The following is a 25,515-nucleotide window of genomic DNA, read 5'->3' on the forward strand; positions in this document are numbered from 1 at the left end:
TAGAACTCCTTTATTTCAAGAGATAATTAATATTCTGATGCTGCTTTATACAACTCCAAGAAAAAGCAAAGAAACTTAATGTAGAAGTCTGTTCCACTTTATAAGGAGCAAATGTTTTATTCATTTTGGAGTTTTCAGAAATACTGAAAAATAGTTAATAGATCTCTGCTACCACTCCAGGATGTGCAGGCTTAGAGAGCCCATGCTGGATCCACTGAACAGTGGACATAATGTTATTTTCACTGGCCCTGAATCCTTTCTCCTTCTTTTAACAGGTCCTAGTCTTTCTTTGGGAAACTACCTCTTCCCAATTCCACCTGATTTACCGGAGACGGCCAATCAGTGCTTTTCCCCATAGAAAAGAGGCACATGACGGGGGACCCAAGCCATGCCAATCAAATGCGCTCTCCCAGGAAACAGACTCTTGAGTAGAGTCAGTAAAGAATGAAAACAACTGTAGCAGGGCTACTATCTAATCCCCAAAGCCAGCCTGGTCTTCATCCTCTCCACGGAGCAGGTGCTGACATTTCTTGCCACTCTTAGCCTTATAATGTGCAGTTCTCCACCTAGCTCAACCAACTGTTCTCAGATTAAGCACTGGCACACATTCCTTCAGTGAGAGATGGCAAAGAACCACTCTCAGTTTTTGGACTGTACCTGCCAACAACTTCCAAAATTTTCCCATACTCTTCACTTGCGTTTTTTAAAGCTTTCCTCCTTGTGGATATGTTGTAAAAAAGGTCCTCCACCTGAAATGAAATGGATTTTCTCTTGTAAATTCACAGAAATACATGGAAATAAAGACCCAAGCTGTCTACCTAAAGCTGGCTAGCAGAGAATACAACTATACTTACCAACAGTACAGTTCAAAGCACTGATTAGGGGAGAGGACAAGAGATAAGTTAGCCTTAACAAAGGAAATAAAGGATATTTTTCCTGCTTCCCATATTCATTCACTGATTTCTCAAATAGGTACTGAGGGCTATCTCTAGGTCAGGCTCTTTGCTCTGTGCTGGGAATACAAAGACCAATAAAGCAGTCTTACCCAGGATATTACGCGATTCAGTGGGGGCAAGCATGTAAATTTACCAATAATTATATTATCACATGGCATCTAAGAATATTTTCCAAACTAAGAGTTATTATAAAATGTCTGAGATCATTTGGGCTTCTTGGAAATCACACCCTGGTCACCCTGTGTACTGGATCTGTCTTAACATGCACTTAACGTTCACTTCTGCCTCCTGCCCGTCTTATCCCATCTTATCAAGGCAAGGGTTACAGCCTTCAGTGTTCTAGCTGGAGATGGAGGTATGAGAGGTGTGATGCATATCATGACAGTGGGATGCTTTGTCAGATCACACAATGGGAGGAGACCAAACATGGCACCATAGAAATAAGGCAGCATAGTAGATTTTTTCTGATTAATGATACAACCATATTATCAAACACTAAGTGGGCAGATATTCTTTATTCCATTTGAGAGATGGGAGAAGTGAGATAAAGGGAAACTAAACAACTTGCCTCTGGACACATAACCACTGAGTGACCAGGCTGAGACTCTAACTTACGTCTTCTGGAGTCAAGTTTAAAGGTCATTTCAATGCCAACTACCTTGCACTGATTTCTGCCATCCCAGTGAAAGAATCTCCCAGCTTTTGAAAAAGATGGACGGAGTGCACACAGGCTGCCATGCCATTAAAGCCATAATCAGTCCTCTTGTTTAGAGAGAAATGTCTTTGTTTCTACTAAAGAGCAAAGATTCATTTTATTATTACTTTGAAAACTCAGAGACAATTTTTTTTGAGACAATTTTATTCTTTATGACAGAATTTCTACAAAGCTCTTTTTTTTTTTTTTAAAGATTTTATTTATTTATTTGACAGAGAGAAATCACAAGTAGATGGAGAGGCAGGCAGAGAGAGAGAGAGGGAAGCAGGCTCTCTGCTCAGCAGAGAGCCCGATGCGGGACTCGATCCCAGGACTCTGAGATCATGACCTGAGCCAAAGGCAGTGGCTTAACCCACTGAGCCACCCAGGCGCCCCTCTACAAAGCTCTTTTTCAACAATTCATACTCCTTGTGCCATACTTACTGTGATCTGGGTCCCCTGATTGCCTGCACATGGTTTAGGAGGAGCTTTTAGCTTTCCATCTGAGTAATTTGCTCTTAAGAGAAAATATAAGAGACTATTAATATCCAAGAGGCAGGGAATATCAATCCAAAGAGTATAAAAAGAAATTATATCAAACAATAAGGTACAGCCATGCTCTCTACTGATTTAATTACCATTTTCCTCTTTTTCTATGATTCCATTAACATTCCAATTGGATACAAAAAAAAAATCCCTATTGTTCTAGCAAATGTTGCTTTTTAGTTCCTGAGTTTTGAGCTAAAAGCAATAGTTTTGCCATTGCCTACCATGACAACAAATTTTTTCTTATAATTACGTAATCATTTATGGAAGGGTTACCAAATGATAGGCCCGCAGAGGCCTTGGTAACAAAGAAAGGCCCTGGAGAGCTCTCAATCTAGGGGACACACTTTTTCCTAAAGTGCAGGACGTTGTGCTAAGTGATCTAGAGAAGCAAACTTTCAGCTGGGGGCTGGGGAGGGGAGTGAAAGCACCACAAAAAAGATGACAAGGCTCTAGGGAGCCTCTGAATACTGTGGCAGCACAAGAGAAAGCTGGCACAGCATTGCCCCCTGCCTGCCCCCAGTGGAAGGGCAAGCCAGCTTAGATAAGCATGTGAGGCAGGGAGCCAGGGGCTCTAGAGCCAGCTAAGGAAACTTGAGCCTCCAGCATCCAGCCACAGACAGCCCTGTCATCAGACAAAGTAACATCCTACTAAAGGGCACAGGGCCAGAATATTACCTGCATCTACCACCTACTTAGAATACATCTGTGTAATAGAGCTTGCAAGGACTTACATGTCACATCTTAAGATGTGTTAAGAATCCATGAGTAAGATTATTACCCAATAATCATCCCTGTGGATTATCAACTAGTCCGTAGAGAGGGAAGAAAACTTAACCAAGAACTTGGTCAAAAAAGATGACATTGGTGTTTAGATAGGGTCACTTGAGATCCAGGCATAAAGCATGCTTCAGAATGAATACGAGTAAAAGCAGACTGTGCCATACCTGTACGCGCACTTTGCATCAGCTGTTTTGGTCGTAATAGTAACATGAGCCACATGGCTGATGCTGGCCAAAGCCTAAGGAAGAAAACAAAATGGAATGAAAGATAAACATTGCTGTCACCCACTGTCACCTCATTAAAGAGAAAGGTGATCTAAATTACCCCTTCCATTTTGTATTAGCAAATGGCAACAATAGGCATTTCGCTCACTCACTTTCATGACATCTTAAAAAAAAAAGGATATCAAATTGAATTTGTAAAAAAAAAAATGAATTTGTAGCATATTATCAGAACAAGGGGAAAATAAATATGAAAAAAAGTCCAAACGGAAACACAACAGAGTTATTTTTTAAAATTTATTTTAAATCCAGTATAGTTGGGGTATCTGGGTGGCTCAGTTAGTTAAGTGTCCCACTCTTGATAATTGGCTCAGATCATGATCTCAAGGGTTGTGAACCTCATATTGGGCTCCGAGTTCAGCAGGGATTATCAATTGATGATCAAGAGATGCTCGAGATTATCTCTCTCCCTCTGCTCCTCCTCTGCTCCTATGTGTACATGTGTGCACACTTTCTCAAATACATAATGTTGCACACATGCATCTCGGAAGATAGTGAACTCTGCCTATGGCAGGTTCAGTTCATTAATAAGGAACGTGGCCTAGGCTCAAAGATTACCAGGTCCTAGCTGGATTTCCCTAGTTTATGTGACCGACCTAATGTTCATAATTAGAAATGTAAAATGATTTTGAGACCTGTATAAGAAGGACATAAAATATATACAGTACATACTCAATTCCAGAGCCCCAAGATCGTGGCCTAAGCCAAAATGAAGAGTCTCGGATACTTTACCGACTGAGCCATCCAGGCTCCCCATGAATGTTATTTCTATAAATTGACCCTGAGACAGTAATTGAACAAAATACACTATATATGAACATATGCATATTCACCAAGAAAATGACAAAACACATAAATGTTCAACAGGAAATCATTTATTTATTTATTTATTTATTTATTTATTTAAAGATTTTATTTATTTATTTGACAGAGATCACAAGTAGGCAGAGTTAGGCAGAGAGAGAGGAGGAACCAGGCTCCCTGCCGAGCTGAGAGCCCGATGTGGGACTCGATCCCAGGATCCTGGGATCATGACCTGAGCCGAAGGCAGAGGCTTTAACCCACTGAGCCACCCAGGTGCCCCAATAGGAAATCATTTAAATAAACACAGTATATTCATACGATAGGGTAAGATAGAAGTACTAAAAATTACATAGGAATATATATATATATATATCTTTTTTCCCAATGAAAAGATATCCACAGCGTATGTCATAAAATTATAGGATCCTGTTTTAGTCTTAAAATGTTTTTAACCACTTTTTATATTGTATATTCCTCCCATGCATCACATAATTTTATTCACAAATATTCCCACATATATTTTAAAAGATAAGGACTCCTCCAAAAAACATCATACTATTTTTTATACAAGAAAATCCACAATTTTTTAAAAAAAATTATTTATTTATTGGGGCACCTGGGTGGTTCAGTGGGTTAAGCCTCTGCCTTCGGCTCAGGTCATGATCTCGGGGTTCTGGGATCAAGCCCCGCATCGGGCTCTCTGCTCAGCGGGGAGCTTGCTTCCTCCTCTCTCTCTGCCTGCCTGTCTGCCTACTTGTGATCTCTATCTGTCAAATAAATAAATAAAATCTTTAAAAAAAATAAAAATAAAAAATTTTTTCTAATTAATTAATTATTTATTTATTTGAGAAAGCGCATGCTCAAGAGAGAACACAAGCGGTAGAGGGAGAAGCAGCAGAAAGCCCACTGTGGGGCTTGATCCTAGGACCCGGGGATTGTGACCTGAGCTGAAGGCAGCTGCTTAACCCACTGAGCCACCCAGGCATCCCAACAATTTCCTTTTTTTTTTTTAAAAAGATTTTATTTATTTATTTGACATATTTGAGAGAGAGAGAGAGAGAGAGCGCACAAGCAGGGGGAGTAGCAGGCAGAGGGAGAGAAGCAGGCTCCCGGCTGAGCAAGGAGCCTGATGCAGGACTCAATCCCAGGACTCTGGGATCATGACCTGAGCCAAAGGTAGCTGCCTAACCAACTGAGCTACCGAGGTGTCCCCCAACAATTTCTTCTTAATACTATGAAGTAACCCATGTGTTCAAATACCTGTCTCAAAAATTTTTTTTTACAGTCTGCTCAAATCGGGATCCAAGTAAGAGGTATACATTGGAGCTGGTTCATATGCATTTTAAGCCTCTTTTTTTTTTCTTTAGAGAGAGAGAGCAAGAGAGAGTGTGACAGGGGTGGGGTGGAGGGAGACAGAAGGAGAATGGAGAAGGAATCTTAAGCAGACTCCATGCCCAGTGCAGAGCCCAAGATGGGACTCGATCTCACAAACTTAAGATCATGACCTGAACTGCAATCAAGAGTCAGACACTTAACCAACTGAGCCATTCAGGCGCCCCACGCTTCTTATAAACTACAGGTTTTTGTTCCCTCCTCCACTTTTCTTCCTTGCAGTTTATTTGTTGAAGGAAACAAACAAGACTTTTATCATGTAGTTTCCTAATCTCTGTATTATTTACCATGCTCCCTCACCTCCTATATTTTCCCACCACTTGCACGTAGTAAGTATTAATCAGATTCATATTTGATAATTTGACAAAATAAACTTTGGGGGTGGTGTTTCATTCTCCATCAGAAAATACCTACCTAACATCTGGACAGGAGGGAGGGGGACTGTATCTGTAAATAAAATAGTTTTCAGTATATTAAGTATTTATGAATAATCCTTGGTTTTGGAAAATGAATTTTAATTTTGTTTGATTTGCACATACTTAACAAGTAAAAAGAATCAGAACTTATTTACCTCTGTTGAGAAACACAAGTTGACAAATGGCAGAAATGTCATCACAGAAGGATATTTTACACATTTTTTGATCTTTAGCTTACCTCACCCCGAAAGCCATAGGTAGAAACACTAGCTAAATCCTCAAAGGACTGCAGTTTACTTGTAGTGAACCTCTCACACACAATGTCCAGATCTTCCTTCTATAAGATACCAAAAAATAAGTAAATAATTATATTACTCATTTTTTCCAATTTTAAAATTTCTCTTTTCTTGACTGAATCCAAGAAGAAACCCCTTTCAGGAGAGGAGTTTTGAAATCAGCAATAACTTCCTCACGTGGAATCAGAAATGCCACCTGTCCCGGTGTCCCTTCTCTCTCACAAGTCACATCTCTTTGCATTTGCTGGTTCCGCCTCATCTCTGTCAGTGGAGCAACCCAGGACTCCAGCCTTGGACCTCTTTACTGTCTACACTCACTCTCTTATTTATTTATTTATTTATTTATTTGACAGACAGAGATCACAAGTAGGCAGAGAGGCAGGCAGAGAGAGAGAGGAGGAAGCAGACTCCCTGCTGAGCAGAGAGCCTGATATGGGGCTTGATCCCAGGACCCTGAGTTCATGACCTGAGCCGAAGGCAGCAGCTTTAGCTCACTGAGCCACCCAGTTGCCCCTACACTCACTCTCTTGATGAGTTAGTTCTCCATGAATTTATAAAAATCATTATTATTAGAAAACTTCTTTATTAAAAATCTATAGAGGCATTTAATTATAGTGAAGTGTACATAACAAACTTTACCACTTTTAATGTACAGTTCTGTGGCCATAAATACATTTGCACGGTGTGCAACATCACCACTATCCATCTCCAGAACTCTTTCATCCTTCCAAACTGAAACTCGGTCCCCATTAAATTATAATTCTTCATCCACCCCTTCCCCAAACCCCTTGCAACCAGCATTCTACCTTCTATGAATGGGACTACTCTGGGAACCTCCTAGGCTCGTAGAGTATTTGTCTTTTTGCGAATGGGTATTTTACTTAATGTAATGTCTTCAAGGTTCATGCATATTGCAGCCTGTGTCTGAATTTCAATCCTCTTTAGGCTGAATAATATTCCATTATGTGTATACGTCACATTTTAAAATCTACTCATCTACGGAACCCTGGATTGCTTCCAGCTTTTGACTACTGTAAATATGCTGCTATGAACATGAGGGGACAAATGTCTTCAAGACCTTGCTTTCAATTGTTTGGAGTATATACTCACAAGTTCTGCTGAACTGCATGGTAATTCGGTTTAATTTTTTTAAGAATCACCATACTATTTTCCACATTGGCTATACAATTTACATTCCCAACAGCAAATGCACAAGTGTTCTAATTTTTCTGTATCCTTTATAACACTTGTTATTTTATTTTACTGTTTTTGTAACAGCCATCCTAATAGGTGTCAAAATGGTAAGTCGTTGCTTTTATTCATATTTCCTTAGTGACCTGTGACATTCAGCAACTTTTCATGGGAGTCTCATGGTTTTTACTACAATCAAAATGCAATACACTAAATTTTTATCTCCAGCCCAAACCTCTATGCTGCCCTCCAGACTCACAGGCTAACTCAAATAAGAGCCGTCTCAAGGTTACCATGCCCAAATGATTTTCTGATATGCCCCCAAATGTGTTTCTTCCATAGGCTTTCCCATCACTAAGCGGCAACTCTTCCATTTGCACAGGCCAAAACCTTGAAATCATTCTGGACTCTTCTTTCTCTTACACCACGCATCAGCAAATTCTGAAAGCTCTGTTTTTGTAATCAATGCAGAATCTCACTGTTTCTTGCTTCTCTACTGCAACTAAACTAGTCTAAGGCATGGTCACCCCTCTCCTGGATTGCTCCAAGAGCCCTCTCACTGCCTCTGTCCTGTCCTGCTACAGTCCGTTTTCCATATTCTAGACAAATAGGTTCCTATAAACCTCTCCAAACCATGTCACTTCTTTGCTCAAAACCCTTTAATAGTATCCTACCCTATTCAGAGTAAAAGCCAAAGATTTTAGAATGGCCCATAAGGTCCTACGTAACTCATCTTCTGTTATTCTTCTATTCCCTCACTCTGTTAGAGACACACTGGCTCCCTGCTGGTCCTTAAAGAAGTCAAGTGGGCTTCCATTTCATGGTCTTTGCATGTTCTATCTGCCCAGAACTTTCATCTTTTAAGCACCTTTAAGCAACTCTCTCCTTGACCTTATTTTCCTGAACCAGTGTCCAGCTTAGAATAATACTCCATATATATTTATCGCTGGTATTGAATATTTCAGTTAAAAATCCCATCCACAAATGCTCAGTTTCCCAAACAGGGAAAGGCTCTGTCACTCCCTGTAGGTATATACCACAAAGCACACAAACAGCCTGCTCCTCTGAGGTTTTACTTACCCTGATCCCAGTGCCATTGTCTTGGATCTGAATTAACTTGAGGCCTCCCTCTTTAACAACCACTTGGATACTGGTGGATTTTGCATCTAAACTGGCAAATTAAAAAGAAAAAAATTTTATTACTCTGCAACTATTCTAATGTACATATATTTTTTTAAGATTTTTATTTATTTATTTGATAGAGAGAGATCACAAGTAGGCAGAGAGGCAGGCAGAGAGAGAGGGGGAAGCAGGCTCCCTGCTGAGCGGAGAGCCCGATGCGGGACTCGATCCCAGGACCCTGAGATCATGACCTGAGCTGAAGGCAGAGGCTTAAACCACTGAGCCACCCAGGCGCCCTTCTAATGTACATATTTTAATATGAGCCAAAGTATAAGAACAAATTCCAGAGAAATACAAGACTGTCTGATTAGTGTGTTTTTCCTCTGTTCTACGGGCTCTGTGACTACACTGTAACAAGTTCACATGCTGTGTGAGAGAGGGGAAAGAGAGAGGCAGGAGGGGGCAATCATCATTTCCAATAAGACATTCAACACTTTATTTCTGTTCCTCAGGGAAAGAAAGTAAAGTTAAAAGTAGGATCCTTTTACTACATGCCTATTTCTTACTCTCTTCTCAACTAATTTTGCCATTTATTCAATTTTATTCAGTCTTGGGTTCCTAAGTGACCCTAATAAGATGCCGTTTCAAAAAAAATTATGTGTTTTTCTACTATTTACTCCCTTTTAAGAAAATACATTTTGCTGGGGAAAACAAAGAAAGAAAGCAAAAAGGCAACACAGAAAGTTCTTTGAGAAGCTAAGAAACCTTTTGTCCTTTCAAAGAGTAGCCAACCATCACAGAAAGCAGGGAGGGGCTAAAGAAAACAAATTCTGCCTATGGCTGCATGAAAAAGAAAAGTATTCGGCCCCTCACACAGAAAATTCTTTCTTCAAAAATAAGTCAGTAAGTTACCCAATACTAAAGACCTTTCTCAAAGCCCTTGAAGTTGTATTAGACATCTTGATTTACATATTAAAAAGAGCATAACTGGACTCCTCACAAAATCCCTGCTCTTAGAACTTACTATAAACCACTTAGCTAACATGTTTCCGTTTGGTTGAGCAGTAGTCTGGCTCATTACCATAACAGGCCCAAGTTGTTCTGTTGGTGAATTCTAACACTGTAGAAACAAAAGCCAGCCTTTACAACGGGGGGAAAGGAGAAACCCTTCCCAGATTCCCAGCTCCTGCTTTTCTCCTAGTTCTGTTCCTGTCCCTCAGCGATCCTTTCTGCACCGTTCCTTCAGTCCCATTACCCTGAGTGGTTGTTTATTATGTTTTCACAATCAGCCTCCCTACCAACCCACCACTCTTCGCTGGGTCATTTTGTTCTTTTCGCGAATTTATTTTATGAACAATAATTGATTTAAACTTGAAGGTAATGCTTAGGTACATAGTGAGCATGTCTTTCTGAAGTTTACGGTTTACTCCCACCTTTCTTTCCAGGTTTTTAAGTCTTCCCTCCACACTGTGTGACACTTCTAAACTTCAGCATCCACGGGATACCCTCATGAAATCAGGTATCCTCAATGTGACTGACATCCCCGCCCACCAAAAAAAGGCAAAGGGGAGGAAAACCCTACGTTGGCAATAGGGCAATCATAAGTTAAACCCGAAGTCCATCGGCCTGTCTAAAATCTCGACAATCTGGAATAAAAATCAAAGTGTACTCTTGAATGCGCATGGGTTATTTTTGGTATATGCAAGATACCTTAACACGCATAACACGGCATCCTCTGAAGAATGAATGGAGACGGTCCCCCGAAAATATTTACGCATTTAAAATTTTGTACATTCTGTACATATAATTCTGATGAGGGAGCAGGAGGCTGGCTGAGGACAAAGCAAAAGCTGGCGCCTTGCACCCCCTCTTCTCCCGCTCCCCTCCATATGTGTGGCATTCCTCAGGCACCCCTGACTGCCATAAAACGATAAATGGTTAACTTGCAGGGATCGCAATCCTGCAGAACAGGAATCTCCCTTGCCCTACAAGATGTCCTAGAGACCTAAACAGGGAGGTTACCTTATCAATAGCACAAATTTCCAGAGGCAAATAACTCTTGGTTCCTGAAGCCCTAATGTCCCCCTCCCACCATAAATTAGAGGAGACTGGGGTAGAAGGGAATGTAAATGATAGCCGGATCATAATGCCCCACCAAGAATCTCCCAATTATCTTGATGTTAATGCCTGACCTAAAGCGGACATTGATCAGGCCAGAAGGGCAAAGACTCCCCCCCTCCCCCCGCACCTTGTAGGCCCTCCCTAGCATGTGAGAACTCTGTTGAAACCTCCCATTCCTTCACCACCTCCCCCCAACCGTGGGGTATATAACATGCCCACCTTCACAACCCAGAGCAGCAGCTCTTCCTGCCCACGGGTCCTGTCCCCGTGCTTTAATAAACCACCATTTTGCACCAATGACGTCTTAAGAATTCTTTCTTTAGTCGTCGGCTCCGAACCTCCTCACCCCACCGAACCTGACTTAGGTTCTGGGACTTCATCAATTCTAAAGGCAGTTCCCTTAACTAATGGCGCTGCTCAACAATACAATGTAGCCCTCCACTTGGAGCCCCCCCCTCCAAAAACCCTACTAAAGTCTCGCGAGAGCGCTCAAAAACAGGCAGTACTCGGGCAAGGAACAGAAAGGACCCCGAGGCCTTCCGCGCCGTGGGCATGCGCTGTACACGCCTCCGCCAGGGGCAGGGGTCCGCGCGCCATCCTGAAGAAGGGCCTGTTAAATCGTGGCAGATAAGGAAGCCCTGCTCCACTCCCTCCCTACCAGTTCTCAATCATCTCCTTGATGGCGTTAGCCGGCCGCTGGATAACTTCCCCTGCCGCGATACGGTTCACCACTGTCTCGTCCAACCGCCGAATAACCCCCGCTACGAGCGACATTTTGGCGCCACAGGAGCCTAAGTCGAGTCGAGATGCTCACCGGAAGTGCCTTCAGCCAATCACCTCGGGGCTTCGTGCCCACGTCTTTCCACCCTCTCTGTTTACGCGGTCTTGTCCCACCTTCTCGCGGTAGCGGCTTCGGAACCAGGGAGCTATTGATTGGGCAGCTGGATGCCAGTCAAGTTTCTTAAGTCCTCGGGTTCCTGGGTCTCTTGGTCCCTCCCTAGCCCACGGCTTCAGGCCACGGGTTAGTAGGGTATGCGCCTGCGCACTGCCCGCGCTTCTCATTGGCTCTTTCCTGGGCTAGGGAATACGAAATCTCCAGCCAATAGGAACGCAGGTGGCGTAGCCGGAGGTTGGTGTCCCCCTACTGGGGTGATTTGGCGCAGAGCGGAGGAGGTGCTTGCTCCTGCTCCTGCTCCTGCTCCTCCCCTCCCCTCTCCCTGCGGCCTCCCGGGGTCGGCCCTGTTCTTGTGGCCTGAAGTAGGATGTGGATGACGCCCAAGAGGAGCAAAATGGAAGTCGATGAATCTCGGGTTTTCCGGACCGAGTGGACCCAGCGTTACTTGGTGGTGGAGCCTCCGGAGGGCGAAGGGGCCCTGTGCCTGGTCTGTCGCCGCCTCGTCGTAGCAACCCGCGAACGCGACGTCAGGCGCCACTACGAGGCCGAACACGACTACTACGAGCGGTATGTGGCGGAGGGTGAGCGCGCGGCCCTAGTGGAGCGTCTGCGGCAGGGCGACTTGCCCGTGGTCGTCCCGCTCACTCCCGAGGAGAGAGCTGCTCGTGCAGGCCTCGGGCTCGCCCGCCTCTTGGCCTTGAAGGGTCGCGGCTGGGGTGAGGGGGACTTTGTGTACCAGTGCATGGAGGTGATGCTGAGGGATGTCCTGCCCGAACATGTAAGCCTTCTGGATGGCATTGATTTATCGCCAGAGGTCACGCGGCAGAGGGTCCTGAACATTAACAAGAATCTACGCAGTCAGCTCTTTGACAGAGCCAAGGACTTTAAAGCCTATTCCCTTGCCTTGGACGACCAGGCCTTTGTGGCCTATGAGAACTATCTCCTGGTCTTTGTCCGCGGCGTGGGCCAGGACTTGGAGGTGCAGGAAGAGCTTCTGACCATTATCAACCTGACTCGTCACTTCAGTGTTGGTGCCCTTATGGCGGCAATCCTTGAGGCCCTGCAAACAGCAGGGCTTAGCTTGCAGCGAATGGTTGGCCTAACCACGACCCACACTCTGAGGATGATTGGTGAGAACTCAGGGCTAGTGTCCTACATGAGGGAAAAGGCTGTAAGCCCCAACTGTTGGAATGTTATCCATTATTCAGGATTTCTGCACTTGGAACTTTTGAGCTCCTACGATGTAGACGTTAATCAGATCATAAATACTATATCAGAATGGATAGTTTTAATTAAGACCAGAGGCGTTAGGCGCCCGGAATTTCAGGCCTTACTAACCGAATCTGAATCAGAGCATGGCGAAAGGGTTAATGGACGATGTCTGAACAATTGGCTTAGAAGAGGGAAAACTTTAAAATTAATATTTTCCCTGCGAAAAGAGATAGAAGCGTTCTTAGTTTCAATAGGGGCGACAACGGTCCATTTCACAGACAAGCAATGGCTGTGTGACTTTGGCTTCTTGGTGGATATTATGGACCACCTTCGAGAACTCAGTGAACTATTGAGAGTCAGTAAAGTCTTTGCTGCTGCTGCCTTTGACCATATCTGTACCTTTGAAGTGAAGCTGAATTTACTGCAGAGACATATTGAGGAAAAAAATCTAACACACTTTGCTGCCTTCAGAGAAGTTGTTGATGAGCTTAAACAGCATCTTAAAGAAGATCAAAAAATATTTGACCCTGATAGGTATCAAGTGGTGATCTGTCGCCTACAGAAAGAATTTGAGAGACATTTCAAGGACCTCAGGTTCATTAAAAAGGACTTAGAACTTTTCGCAAATCCTTTTAACTTTAAACCTGAATATGCGCCTATTTCAGTAAGAGTGGAGCTAACAAAACTTCAGGCGAATACTAACCTTTGGAACGAATACAGAGTCAAAGACTTGGGTCAGTTCTATGCTGGATTGTCTGCTGAATCTTACCCAATTATCAAAGGGGTTGCCTGTAAGGTGGCATCCTTGTTTGATAGTAACGAAATCTGTGAAAAGGCTTTTTCATATTTGACTCGAAACCAACACACTTTGAGCCAGCCATTGACAGATGAGCATCTCCACGCCCTGTTTAGGATTGCCACAACTGAAATAGAGCCGCACTGGGATGACCTTGTGAGAGGAAGAAATGAATCCAATCCATAAGCCTTGGTAGTACAACATCGAGACAGTCAAAAAATCTCATTCTAAAAGCAAACATTTGTCCGATTTTCCAAGTTAACTAATTTGGATTGTGTCAAAGCACCAAGTTTATTCATCCAAATTGATCACGATTCAGATTCTTCTGACAGATGTTTTTATCATCTCAAGAGGCAGCATGGGACTGAGACATGCAAACACCTTTTTTAAAATTTAATTTAATGACAGTCATTGTCTTTTGCTTTTATGATATAATTGTTTTTAAAGAAGTTCAGTACTGATAATGTGAGTTGAATTAGAAGTCTGTTTTTCAGATATTTTAAAGAAATTTTGGTTTTATTTTAACAAAGTGTTTAAATTCTGATACATATGGTCTGAAGTTATCAACTCCTTAAATGTATGTTTGAGCCATTTTGCAGAAACTCAGGAAATTCAGAAGTTTCTGAGAAGGAAGAACATACAGTGGAGGTATTTTGTCTATCAAAATGTTGAAGACTATTTTTTTTAATCTTTTCTGAGTCTGAAATCAATACTGACAGATCTCCTTTCACACACACCCCCACAACCTGCCCTAGCGATATTATTACTAGTAGAAAAAAATAATCATACAAAATTTTAGTCAAAGGAGTAAGAATTATTTTTAAATTGCTGGTTTAGGAGGCTTCCTGCATTTTGGAGATCAGACTATCCAGCTATTGGGGGTCTCCCCTGAATTTTTCACAGTTGGGTGCTGTTTTATCAGATTGCCTATTAAAGGACTGCGGTAAGTATAGAATCTTAATGGTTTCCCATTAGTAATTCTTTATTCTACTCCAGACAGAAGTTTAACCCTTTCAAAAAAAAGGATGACAGAATAAGATTATTGCCCTCCAGGATCAGGAGGTGTGAGATATTTTAGCTTATGCATGGGTGTTCCTGCTTTATAAAGAAATTCTGTTTAAAGGAATCCCTTTATTTTAAAGTGATATGATGTCAGATTGTGTTAGCTGCTGGAAGTGGCTTTATTATAGAATTTAAAACTGTCCCACACATTCTATATGTAAGATAGCGCACAAGTAGAAATATTTAATTCTCAAGAAGCAGCTTTATTAACAGATTGTAGTAATTCTGTATTTCTAGTGAGACATCAGCTTTGTGCAAAAACAGTCTTTTTCAAACTTAGGTTAACCATGAAAGGAAATCGTACAGTAAAGCCAAATATATAAAATGATTTAAAAGCAGGACCCAACTTAGAGGTCCTCTCAAATACAGTTTGCAAACTTGTGCTAAAGTCCTGTCTTAACATTGTAACACGTTATTCTTGGTCACTAATCTAGCAAATTCATGGAACAAGGATATAACCAACAATTTAGAAGGAACTGATGCCCGAGCAATCAAAAGAGATGCCATGAGAGCTCAGGAACCATAGTGGTGTCAGTGGTTCTCGACCAGAAGCAGTAAGCTCTCTTTCCAGAGGTTGTTAGAAAACGGGACATTTTTGGTCGTTGGATTTACCTGGGGGATTCTGCTGGCATTTAAGCATGAAGAACATCTCCCCCTCCCCTGCCTCCCCTCGCCCCCCCGCAGTGTGTAGGACAGCCGGGCACAATGGAATATTAGCCTTCCTAAAGTGCCAGTAGATCCCCTGTTGTAGATTATTTTATTCCGAGGGACAGGGCAAATTACCGGTAGAAGCAGAATGAGAAAGGCCAAGTCAGGCCGACTGACGCTACTCCATAGGGTAGACTCATTCCAATGTTGCAGGTTTGGCTGGTAAGGTGAGGTAAAGGCCTTGATAGATTCTGGTAGCTCAGTAGCATTTTAAGTCAGTAGCTTGTATTAAACCAGACGAAAAGACTCTATTCTGTTAAACGGAATTAGTGCAGAAAAGCAAGTATTAACAAGCTAGTAATCGAGAATGGTCAAGTTGAGATTTTCAGTGAACAGGGAGTAAGCTTAAATATCTGGAAAAACAACAGTGGAAAACCAACCCCCCCCCCCCTACCAATCTACCGGTAATTTGCCAACAATTGGTGTTTTCTCTTTCATGGCAAGTGCTTTTTTGAAAGAATGTTTGGAGGACCTGCTTCTGCTTTCCTACCCTAGTTCCTTAAAATACTGAAGTCTTGTACATTTTGTGAAGTTCCACTATATATTTTGCTTAAGGTAATAAAACTAGTTTGCCTCATGTAGTCACTGAGTTGGGAGGAGATAAAAGCTAAGGATTTAAAACTGACCCTAAATAATAGAGAATTTGCTATAAACTAGTCTTGTTTGTAAAAAAGAAAAATGTGTGTATATTACTGTTTTCTGTATTAAGTAATTCTGTAACTGCATGGCAGTCTTTAAATTTTTTTTTTTTTTTTTTTTTACAAAATAGTTGTTACTGGTCCTGTCGTATTAGTGAATATAGTTAAAATAAGTACTATTTTTTAAAAACACTGTGTCCCTAGATCTCCCTTTCCTAGTAGTTTTCTTAAAAGATTTGTCTGTATTCCCAGTCTCTCAGTGCCACCCCAATTGCTCTACCCAGCTAGATCCTTGTCAGCATTCTTACCCTCTTTGACACCACTGACTGCTCTTCCTTGAAGTGCTTACATATGTTGGCTTCAGGGGTAGATTCTCTCTGCAGGTATGCTTTCTCAGTCAGCTTCGTAGGTGCACCCCTTTCCCTTACATGTTTGTGTTCTTTTGATTTCAAAATTCTGTTGTAGAGCTATTTTCTACATCGTCTTAGCTGCTCTCATCCCTGTCCATGGCTTCATTTACCATCTGTATGCAAATGACCCCCACATTCTGTCTCCTTTCTAGGCCTTTCCTAATACATGTATCTATCTAACTGCCAACTTAAGTCACTCTGCTGTCTCGTGGACACCATAGCATGTCATTGATCTTGCCGCCAAACCTGCTCTTCTTCTGTTGCCTCTTTCAGTAGATAGCACTGCTGCTACCAGTTGCCATAGCCCAAGCCAAAAACTAATCTATCCATGACCTTCATCATATCCACTTGTGAAAACCTTTGTGTTAGGTCTACTGTCTCAAGTTTTTCTCACTTTTCCAGTGCTACCATTCTATTTCAGACCATCAGCCAACCTAAATTGTAGCAACAGCATCCTTGTTAGTCTCTTTTTCTCTGGTTTTGAACATTTTTTTAATGCTGCAGCCAGATGGTTCCAAAAGACATACTTGGTCATCTCTCTCCACTGCTTTCACCATGACGACATAGGATAAGATACAATTTCTGTTTATCTTTGAGGTCTCAGTTTAAATACCACTTCCTCTAGGAAATCTTCACTGATGTCCTCTAGACTAGCTGCCCCCACTGTGCACTCTCTAAATGCCCTTTTCCTTTCCCAGCCATACACTTGGCACATTTCGTTGCTACTTCTTACCAATCACTGCTAGACTGTAATTACGCTTTACCAGGGCAGGGACTGTGCCTTGTTAGTTATTCTGTCTGTAGTGCTTAGCACAATGCCTGGCATTCCAATAAATGTTTGGATGAATAAATATGTGTGTAGTGTTTTATGATCTTTGAAGCCCATTCATAGTCTCATTTGACCTTCACCGAGGTCTTCCTGCCTTAGCCTGCTTGTTGGGTAATTGTTATTCACATATTATGAATTAAGAAATGAAACTAAGTTCTTTGTGACTAGGGACTTGTATTCCCAGAATTTAGCTCAGTGCTTGGCATGTGGCTCAAATATTTATTATGTGAATGTTGTTGCGGAAACGAACTTAGATTGCAATTTTCCCTAGTAAATATAAGTAGTAAAGCCAGGATTCAAACCCAGGTATACTTACATAAATCTATGGAATAGTAAGTCTTTACCTCCTTTACTTAGAAGTCTTAATTTCATTTCTTTGTGGGTTTTTTTTCTCTTTCTTTTTTTTTTTCCTCCTAACTTCCAAAGGTAGACTTCCAAAAGAACCTAGATGAAAAACAGTGGTCAACTGTTTATTGGACTAAAACAATATTTTTGTAATTAAAAAGTTACACTCAGTATCAGAAAAAGTGCCATCTAAAATACTCAATTTTCCTTTTGTAAAATATTAATCCTAGAAGAAAATGGCATACTATTTACTTGCTACTTTCCTTTACAGATGATTTCTGGCTCTTCTGGGATTTAAAAGTAAGTAAATTTAATAAAATATTAGAGGAATGGCTCTGTCTTCCTGATTCCTAGATACGCAGATCTCTTGCTTTTGTTGCCTAATGATGTCCTTACACTTTTCTAAGGAAGGTGACCCAAAAATGACATGTAGTCAAGGTGTACTTCCTAGATGTGCTGTATTTCTTTGCTGGCTTGTTCACGTGCCTCTGAACTTAATCTGGGTAACCAGCTTTTGGGATTTGTGGAAGAACTATACCCATAGTCTTTTTCCTTGAGCCATTTTCTCCAATTTGAGGGATTAACCAGTGTTACACTAAATTGTACTTTTGGTCTGAGGCACATTAACTTATCCAGAAATCTTAACAGGTGTGATAGTCATCCAGTGATCCTTGCTGCAAAACTGGGTTTTAATGGGTTTCTTTAATCCTCTAGATTAAAGAAGTTCTCATTTTTATCTTTTCATAATTGAGAAGTGGTTTCATCCTGTCCAATATGTACTCAAATTTGTGAATTCTACCCCTTTCTTTTCTGCTTGCAAATTGATGAATTCTGAGATCATCTCTTTCTTACACATTTCATCAAATGCAGCCACAGCAACCATAAGACGTTTTGTTTTACTTTTCCCCACTCCCACTTCAGTAAAGGATAGATTCTGTGCCTTCCAGGCTTTCCCAAGAGATCGTTTCACCGCTCCATAACATGAGTTGTCCCCATAAGTTCTTTCTTCCATCCTCCAATAGCAATTTCCTGAATGCCTACCACCTAAGCCAGTGTGTAGTATGTTGAATTTTTTAATAATGGAGCCAATTTCTGTATCAGGATAGGCGAGGTTGTCATACAGTAACAACAGCAAAAGCTCAATGCCTCGGGAACTCTTCTCTTGCAACTTGGCTAGGGACTTGGCTTGCCAGGGGTCAGGGGTCAACAAGCTACAGTCCACAGGCAAAATCCATCCTGCTGCCTGTTTCTATAAATAAAGTTTTATTGGAAGATAGCCTTGCCCACTTAATTTATGTCTGTGGCTGCTTTTGCTCTATAATGGCAGAATGGAATAGCTGTGAGAAAGAGTGTGTATGACGCACAGAGTCTAAAATAATTTGCTGTGTGACCCCACAGAAAATGCTCACCCATCCCTGCTTAAAGTTGTTACCATTTTGGGACTCAAGTTAATGAGATACCATGTACGGTGTGGGTGCTCATTTGGGGAAATGAAAAAAAAAATGCAGCAAATCAGTTACAGGCCTGTAAAGCACTTTCACTGCCCGAAACAAATCTCATGGTCACACCAAAGTACCAGGAAGACTGTAATCCTTCCATGTGCCTCGGAAGAAAACCAGGAATACTTGGAAGACGACACTAGATCAACACATGGTTATATCTCTCCATTTACCTGATTTCTTTAAAAATATTTTTTATTGAGGTAACCTATTCAGTAAAGTGTGTAAATATTAAATGTATGCCTCAGTGGATTTTTATAAACACCCTGGAATCCATCACCCAGATCAAGATCGCATTTCTAGCACCCAGCAGATACCCTCATGTCCTTACTGCACACAGATACACTCTTCGGATCCTTACACCAGAGCTTACTTTTGTCTTTTTAAAGCTTCATGTAAATGTGATGATTCTTTGTGCTCTTGTGTCTATTGTTCAATACTGTGTGACTCAACCATGTTGCATGTAGAAGCATTTTTTATGTCTGCGCAGTATTCCATTGTACGACTACTGCGACTGATAAATCCATTCTACCATTGATGGAGATTTTGGTTGTTTCCAGTTTGTGGTTATTATGAATAAAATTGCTATAAACATTTCTGTATCTGTCAGTGAACATGTACACCCGTTTCTCTCAGTGAACTCTGGCATACACCCAGCTTCCATCCTTCACTGTACTCAGCAATCAGACTGATCCCTAGTGTAAAAATATAAATCAGACCATGCCAGTCCTCTGCTCAAAATCCTCCAATGGCTTAGTGTTATAATTAGAATAAAATCCGGCGTGATCTACAAAACCCTGCGTGATCGAGCTACACCCCCACATAACCCTTTTTCTTCCTACCTTGTCTTCCGTCGTATCCTTCAGTCCCTTTCCCTATCCCTAGTCACTGTACTGGACCCCGCTGGTGAGTTGGGGTATCAACATAAATAATTTGACCTTGTCCTTAAAGTGGTTGTTATCTACATAGGTAATTTTAACAAACCATAACACTGGTTTGTGTTAAATTGATTACTGTAGGGAATAAGAGGCAAATTTGCCCTATGATTAGTGTAAAAAGAATCTTAAGAGTGTAAAGTAAATTGGAACCTCTGGAAGGGATTTAGAGAATAAGATTAAAATGTAAAGACTCCCTGAAAAATTAAAATAATGTGTAAAGTCTTGCATTTTAGTTCCGTTGATTATGAATTAGAGTTCACCAACCTGACTCCCCCTACAACTTACTATTTGCTGTTACATGTTCACTTCCTTGAGGGATAAGAGGGAGCTGGTTGGGGGTGCGGTGAGAAGGCCCTGGAATAAATAAAGTGCTGATATGGGGTGCGTAGGTGGCTCAGGGGGTTAAAGCCTCTGCCTTCAGCTCAGGTCATGATCCCAGGGTCCTGGGATCGAGTCCGGCATTAGGCTCTCCGCTCAGTGGGGAGCCTGCTTCCTCCTCTCTCTCTCTGCCTGCCTCTCTGCCTACTTGTGATCTCAGTCTGTCAAATAAATAAATAAAAATATTTTAAAAAATGTGCTGATATTCAGCACGTTCCAAAATAGCACCCTTGTGACAAAGGGTCTCCTTAAACATTGTGCCGTTATTGATATATTACTGATTATTGTAAAATAACGGAAAGATTTGACTTGAGCTCTTTCCACGTTTTTTACTTTATGTAATTAAAGTACAATAAACTGCACAGTTTAAAGACACATGCATGAAAGTCACCACAATCAAGATAATGAGCATTTCATCATCCCATAAAGGTTGCGGTTTGGTTTTGACTAGTGGGAGGAGAAATTTACTGTAATTAAGCAGGGGAGGGGAGAAAGGACTTTAAAGAATATGAGGTTCTCTCAGAGCCACTATCGTTAACTTCTCTCTCTGAACTTTTTAGAAGTTTTTATTCATTGCAGAGAGAGAGAGAGAGTGGAGCACAAGCAGGGGGAGCAGAGAGGGAGAAGCAGGCTCCCTGCTGAGCAGGAAGCCTGACACAGGGTTCTATCCCAGGATGCTGGGATCCTGACCTGAGCTGAAGGCAGACTCTTAACTGCCTGAGCTGTCTTAACAATTTTGCCAGCCAGCCTTTGTGCATCTCCCTGGCTGTCTATCACTACCCCACTCCAGTGCCACTGACCCCTGACCCAGTCTCCTAATATGTCAGTTCCATATTCTTGGGCAGGACTTGTGACAGTGCAGGCTGGTGATGTCTTCCCTGAGGCCAGGTGTGTGCACCCATAGTGAAGTGAGTGGTGGCTGTGAAGGGGAGGGGCCCTTGATAAATTTGGTGGGGCTTTCTGGTTATAAGAAAACAACTTGTATTAGCTTACTGGGAAACAAAAGAATGATTAGAGAAATACACAAGTATCTCATGGAAACCGAGTAGGGGAATCAGATTTGGGGTCATTTGACACTCACTAAATGAAAGCCTACTAGTGCCAGGCACTGATCTGGGCACCAGAGACTCAGATTCCTAAACCAAATAAATTTCCTACCTCCGTGGGTCTTGTCTATGCCCTCCTTGCACACCTGCTTTGTTATCTTTAAACAACACCAGCTTCCACTGTGTGTGTGTGTGTATAAATTTTTATAATGGGGGAATATGTTTGTTGTGATTGTAGAGATGTTTTTCTCTAAAGGGGTCTATAAGATGCGGCTCTAGGCCCAGTCCTGCACTTGAGGTGGATTGAAGAGGGAGCCTCTACAAGGGGATTTGGGCTGGCAAGATGCACCAAAAGTTGCCCATTGTATCTCTCCGTGGTTAGCAGCCACTGATATTTAAAGTCATTCCAATAGTTTATTACCTCCTGTCATCAGCACATTGACTCTTCTGAATGAGAATTTATAGAACTGAATATTCGAGAGTCCATAGAAAGATCATTTCCTTCAGCTCCTTTACAGGTTGAGAAATTGGGTCCCAGAGAGGTGGCTAAGGTTATTCTGAATTACACAGCAGGTCCATGGTGGAGTCTATTTCCTGTTCCTGTGCTTTTCCCATTCTCCCATTCTGCCATTGCCAGATTGGCTCTTTGCCTCCATTGGCTCTTTGCCTCCATTCCTTTCAAGGAACTGTCTGTTTGCCAGGTGCGGGACCCCACAGTCTTGGCCTTTGGCTCTGGTTAGCAATGGCTGAGACAGGGTATCATCTTGGCACTTACACAGAAATCCTTTGGGAATCTAGAATTCTTTAAGATATTGTTACGTTGGAAATACAATGAAAATTATTAAAATTTTTATATATTGATGAGTATTCTGAAACAGTTTAAGTAGTGTACAATACTTGTTTCTAGAGGGTTTGAAAAAAATTGAAAAGAATGGTACTGGTGCCCCTTAGGTAATTTTTAAAAATGCTTTAAATTCAATTAACATATAGTGTATTATTAGTTTCAGGGGTAGAATTTAGTGATTCATCAGATGCATATGACATCACGTGCCCTCCTTAATGCCCATCACCCAGTTACCCCATCCCCCCACCCACCTCCCCTCCAGCAACCCTCAGTTTATTTCCTAGAGTCAGTGTCTCTTATGGTTTGCCACCCTCTCTATTTTCATCTTTTTTTACTTTCCCTTCTCTTACCCTGTGTTCATCTGTTTTGTTTCTTAAGTTCCACCTATGAGTGAAATCATGTAGTATTTTTCTTTTTCTGGATGATTTATTGGGCCTAGTATTCCATCCATGTCATTTCAAATGACAAGATTTTGGTTTTCTTGATGGCTGAGTAATACTCCTTTACACACACACACACACACACACACACACACACACACACACGCCCCACATCTTTATCCATTCATCTATCGATAGACATCTGGGCTCTTTCCATAGTATGGCTGTTGTGGGCATTGCTGCTATGAATGTTGGGGTGGGTGCATGTGCCCCTTTGGGTAAGTAGCCACTTAGGGTAAGTAGCCACTTAGGGAGGGTTTTTGTATTCTTTGGGTAAGTAGCCATTTAGGTAGGGTTTTTGTTTTACAATTTTTCAATTTCCTCTTATGTCTCTTGCATACTGTATTAATTTCCAGGTTTTTTTTTTTTTTGGATTTTCTTAGGAAATTTTCCATTAAATTAAGGGTTTCAAATCTATTGCATTGTTCATAACATTTTTACTTTATCTCCTCTGTACTTCTGTTATATTCCGTGTCTCATTCCTAAATTTTGGGCTTTCTCTTTTTCTTAATTAGCCTCATTACAGATTTTTATTTTCTTATCCTTTTCAATGAATTTCAATGAATTTGTGTTTTATCAGTGTTATTCTATTAAGTATCCCATAAAATGATTCTATTTTCTAATTCATTGATTTTTGCTTTTACTTTCTTTAATTCATTCTTCCTATTTTCTTATTCTTTTTCTACCTTTGATTATTTTTTCCATATCCCTGAGTTGAATATTTTTATACTTTGTTTAATAGTTAACCGTCTTCATTGTACATCAAACCTGTTATCAATATAAAGTCAATTTCTAAGGCCTCTATTATGCCTTTTATCGACTTGAATTCTTTTTTTTTAGAGATTTTATTTATTTATTTGAGAGAGAGAGAGAATGAGAGAGAGTGAGCATGAAAGTGGGAAGTCAGAGAGAGAAACAGACCCTTGCTGAGCAGGGAGCCCAATGCGGGACTCGATCCCGGGACTCCAGGATCATGACTGATATGGTTGCTGTACCACACCACCTAAATATCTCAGTTAGCACTGAGGCTCTTATTTCATCTCTGAAAACAAAGAACATTGTCATATATAATTATAATACTATCATCATAGCAAATTAATTCTTTGACAAAAACTAATGCCTAGTCCATATTCAGTTTTCCCCAATTTTTCTCAAAATGGACTTTTTACAGACAGTTTCCTCAACTCAGGATTCAAGCAAAGTCCACACACTGTATTTGGTTGTTGTGTCTCTTAAATTTCATTTAATCCAGAGGAGTCCCTCTGTCTGCTCCGCATTTCCTCATGCCCTTGTCTTGTTGAAGAAGCCAGGTCTGCTGCTGTACAGACTGTCCCACAGGATGCATTGATCTGTCTTCTTTCTTGTAATGTGTTCTTCTATCTCCCATATTTTATTTAGTCTTGAAGTTCATGCTAAAGGCTTGATTTTCTAAATTTTTTTGAAGATTTTATTTATTTATTTATTTACTAACAAAAAGCGCACATACACAAGCAGGGGGATCAGCGGGGAAAGGGAGAGGGAGAAGTAGGCTCCCTGATATGAAGGGAGCCTGACATGGGGCTTCATCACAGGACTCTGGGACCATGACCTGAGCTGAAGGCAGGTGCTTAACTGACTGAGCCACCCTGGTGCCCCAAAGGCTTGATTTGATTCAGATTGGAATGCTGTGGCTAGAATGGCGGAAATAGGGTAGTGTGAGGTTTCTGCTGCCTCACAACACGATCACAACCCATGGTCTGCCCATTTCTAGTAATGCTAGGACTGGTCAGTGGGGCTGGGGCTGGGGCTCCATCCTGTCTCTGTCAGGCTCCCTTCCAGTCTGTTAGCTAATGGCTTTGGTCCACTAGTCACTGTCTCCTGGACCCCATTCATTCATTAGGACTTACAGCATAGTTGTCTTTCTAACTCTATCACTTCTACACTTATGAGCTGAGTTCTGGAAAGTAGAACTTTTCCTTAATAACAGGACTATTTAGTTACCTTGAAATATAGTTGCATGCCAAGGAGTCACAGACAAGATCCACAGGGGTCACAGTTTATTTTGTTTAGCTGACAAAACTTCAGTACTGAGGCCAGTGCCTGGCACAAGTAGGCCTCTACCAAACTGTTGCTGAAGGGAGAATAAATGCACAATTCTTTCCCTTTAATTACTAATTTTCAGGGTTAGGAGTTGTGTCTCCATTTTTGTTTGTTTGGGGTTTTTTTTTTTTAACTTGTGGACTTTTAACATTTCAATTAAAGCTTTTATTTATAAACTTGAAGACTTATTTTTTAATTGTTTCAATCGGTTTGCCGTCACTACTGTTCTTCATGCTCATGTTGCCTCATCTTTGACCATGGCAGCTTCTATGTATTGGTTTCTATATCCTTTGCCACAATCCCATTAGTCTTTGGTACCATCCATGCTTTTCTGCATCAGATGTTCCAGGCTTACTCCTATATTCCTATCCATACTTGCTTGTGGGAGTCCCCGTTCCTTGAAGTAGAGAGTGGTTGGTAGTTGGAGATCACCATTAGGATGCTGGTATTGCTCGTTCATTAGCTGTCATTGCTTCTAGGTCTTTCCAGTACACAGAGCTAAGAAAGGCAAAGGCCAGACCTCTTTTTGGATAAGGTAAATTTATTTCATTTTATTTTATTTTTTATTTTTATTAACATATAATGTATTATTTGCCCCAGGAGTACAGGTTTGTGAATCATCAGGCTTATACATTTCACAGCAGTCACATAGCACATACCCTTCCCAATGTCCATCACCCAGCCACCCCCTCCCTATCCCCTACCCTCCAGCAACCCTCAGTTTGTTTTGTGAGCTCAAGAGTCTCTTATGGTTTGTCTCCTTCCCGATCCCATCTTGTTTCATTTTTTAACTT

General features: G+C 41.4%; 2 protein-coding genes across 5 annotated transcripts in view; one reads left to right on the top strand and one right to left on the bottom strand.

Annotated features, from left to right (window-relative positions):
- The window catches only part of MLH1 (mutL homolog 1), a 49,303-nt gene extending 37,893 nt beyond the window's left edge, over positions 1–11,410 (bottom strand). The window contains exons 1-6 of one of the 2 annotated variants that reach the window (XM_059390577.1): positions 11,261–11,410; positions 8,440–8,530; positions 6,111–6,209; positions 3,144–3,217; positions 2,095–2,167; positions 658–749 (exon numbers count right to left, since the gene is read on the bottom strand). In XM_059390577.1, coding sequence (XP_059246560.1) covers positions 658–749; positions 2,095–2,167; positions 3,144–3,217; positions 6,111–6,209; positions 8,440–8,530; positions 11,261–11,376 — 545 coding nt within the window. In that variant the 5' untranslated portion in view covers positions 11,377–11,410. Of the gene's footprint in view, positions 1–657; positions 750–2,094; positions 2,168–3,143; positions 3,218–6,110; positions 6,210–8,439; positions 8,531–10,821; positions 10,842–11,260 lie in introns of those variants that run through there. The other variant, XM_059390578.1, reaches the window with a different exon arrangement.
- Positions 11,411–11,713: 303 nt separating this feature from the next.
- Positions 11,714–25,215, top strand: EPM2AIP1 (EPM2A interacting protein 1). 3 transcript variants are annotated; one of them, XM_059390591.1, is made up of 3 exons: positions 11,714–14,448; positions 17,769–17,797; positions 25,201–25,215. In XM_059390591.1, the coding sequence occupies exon 1, from the start codon at positions 11,865–11,867 to the stop codon at positions 13,689–13,691; it is 1,827 nt and encodes a 608-aa protein (XP_059246574.1). In that variant the 5' UTR covers positions 11,714–11,864; the 3' UTR covers positions 13,692–14,448; positions 17,769–17,797; positions 25,201–25,215. The 3 variants fall into 3 exon arrangements, with proteins under 3 accessions (XP_059246574.1, XP_059246572.1, XP_059246571.1); XM_059390589.1 differs by lacking the exon at positions 25,201–25,215 and having other exon boundaries at positions 17,769–19,590; XM_059390588.1 differs by lacking the exons at positions 17,769–17,797; positions 25,201–25,215 and adding an exon at positions 15,002–16,029.
- The last annotated feature ends 300 nt before the right edge of the window (positions 25,216–25,515 follow it).

The sequence above is a fragment of the Mustela nigripes genome, chromosome 2 (assembly GCF_022355385.1).
Source record: "Mustela nigripes isolate SB6536 chromosome 2, MUSNIG.SB6536, whole genome shotgun sequence".
NCBI lineage: Eukaryota > Metazoa > Chordata > Mammalia > Carnivora > Mustelidae > Mustela > Mustela nigripes.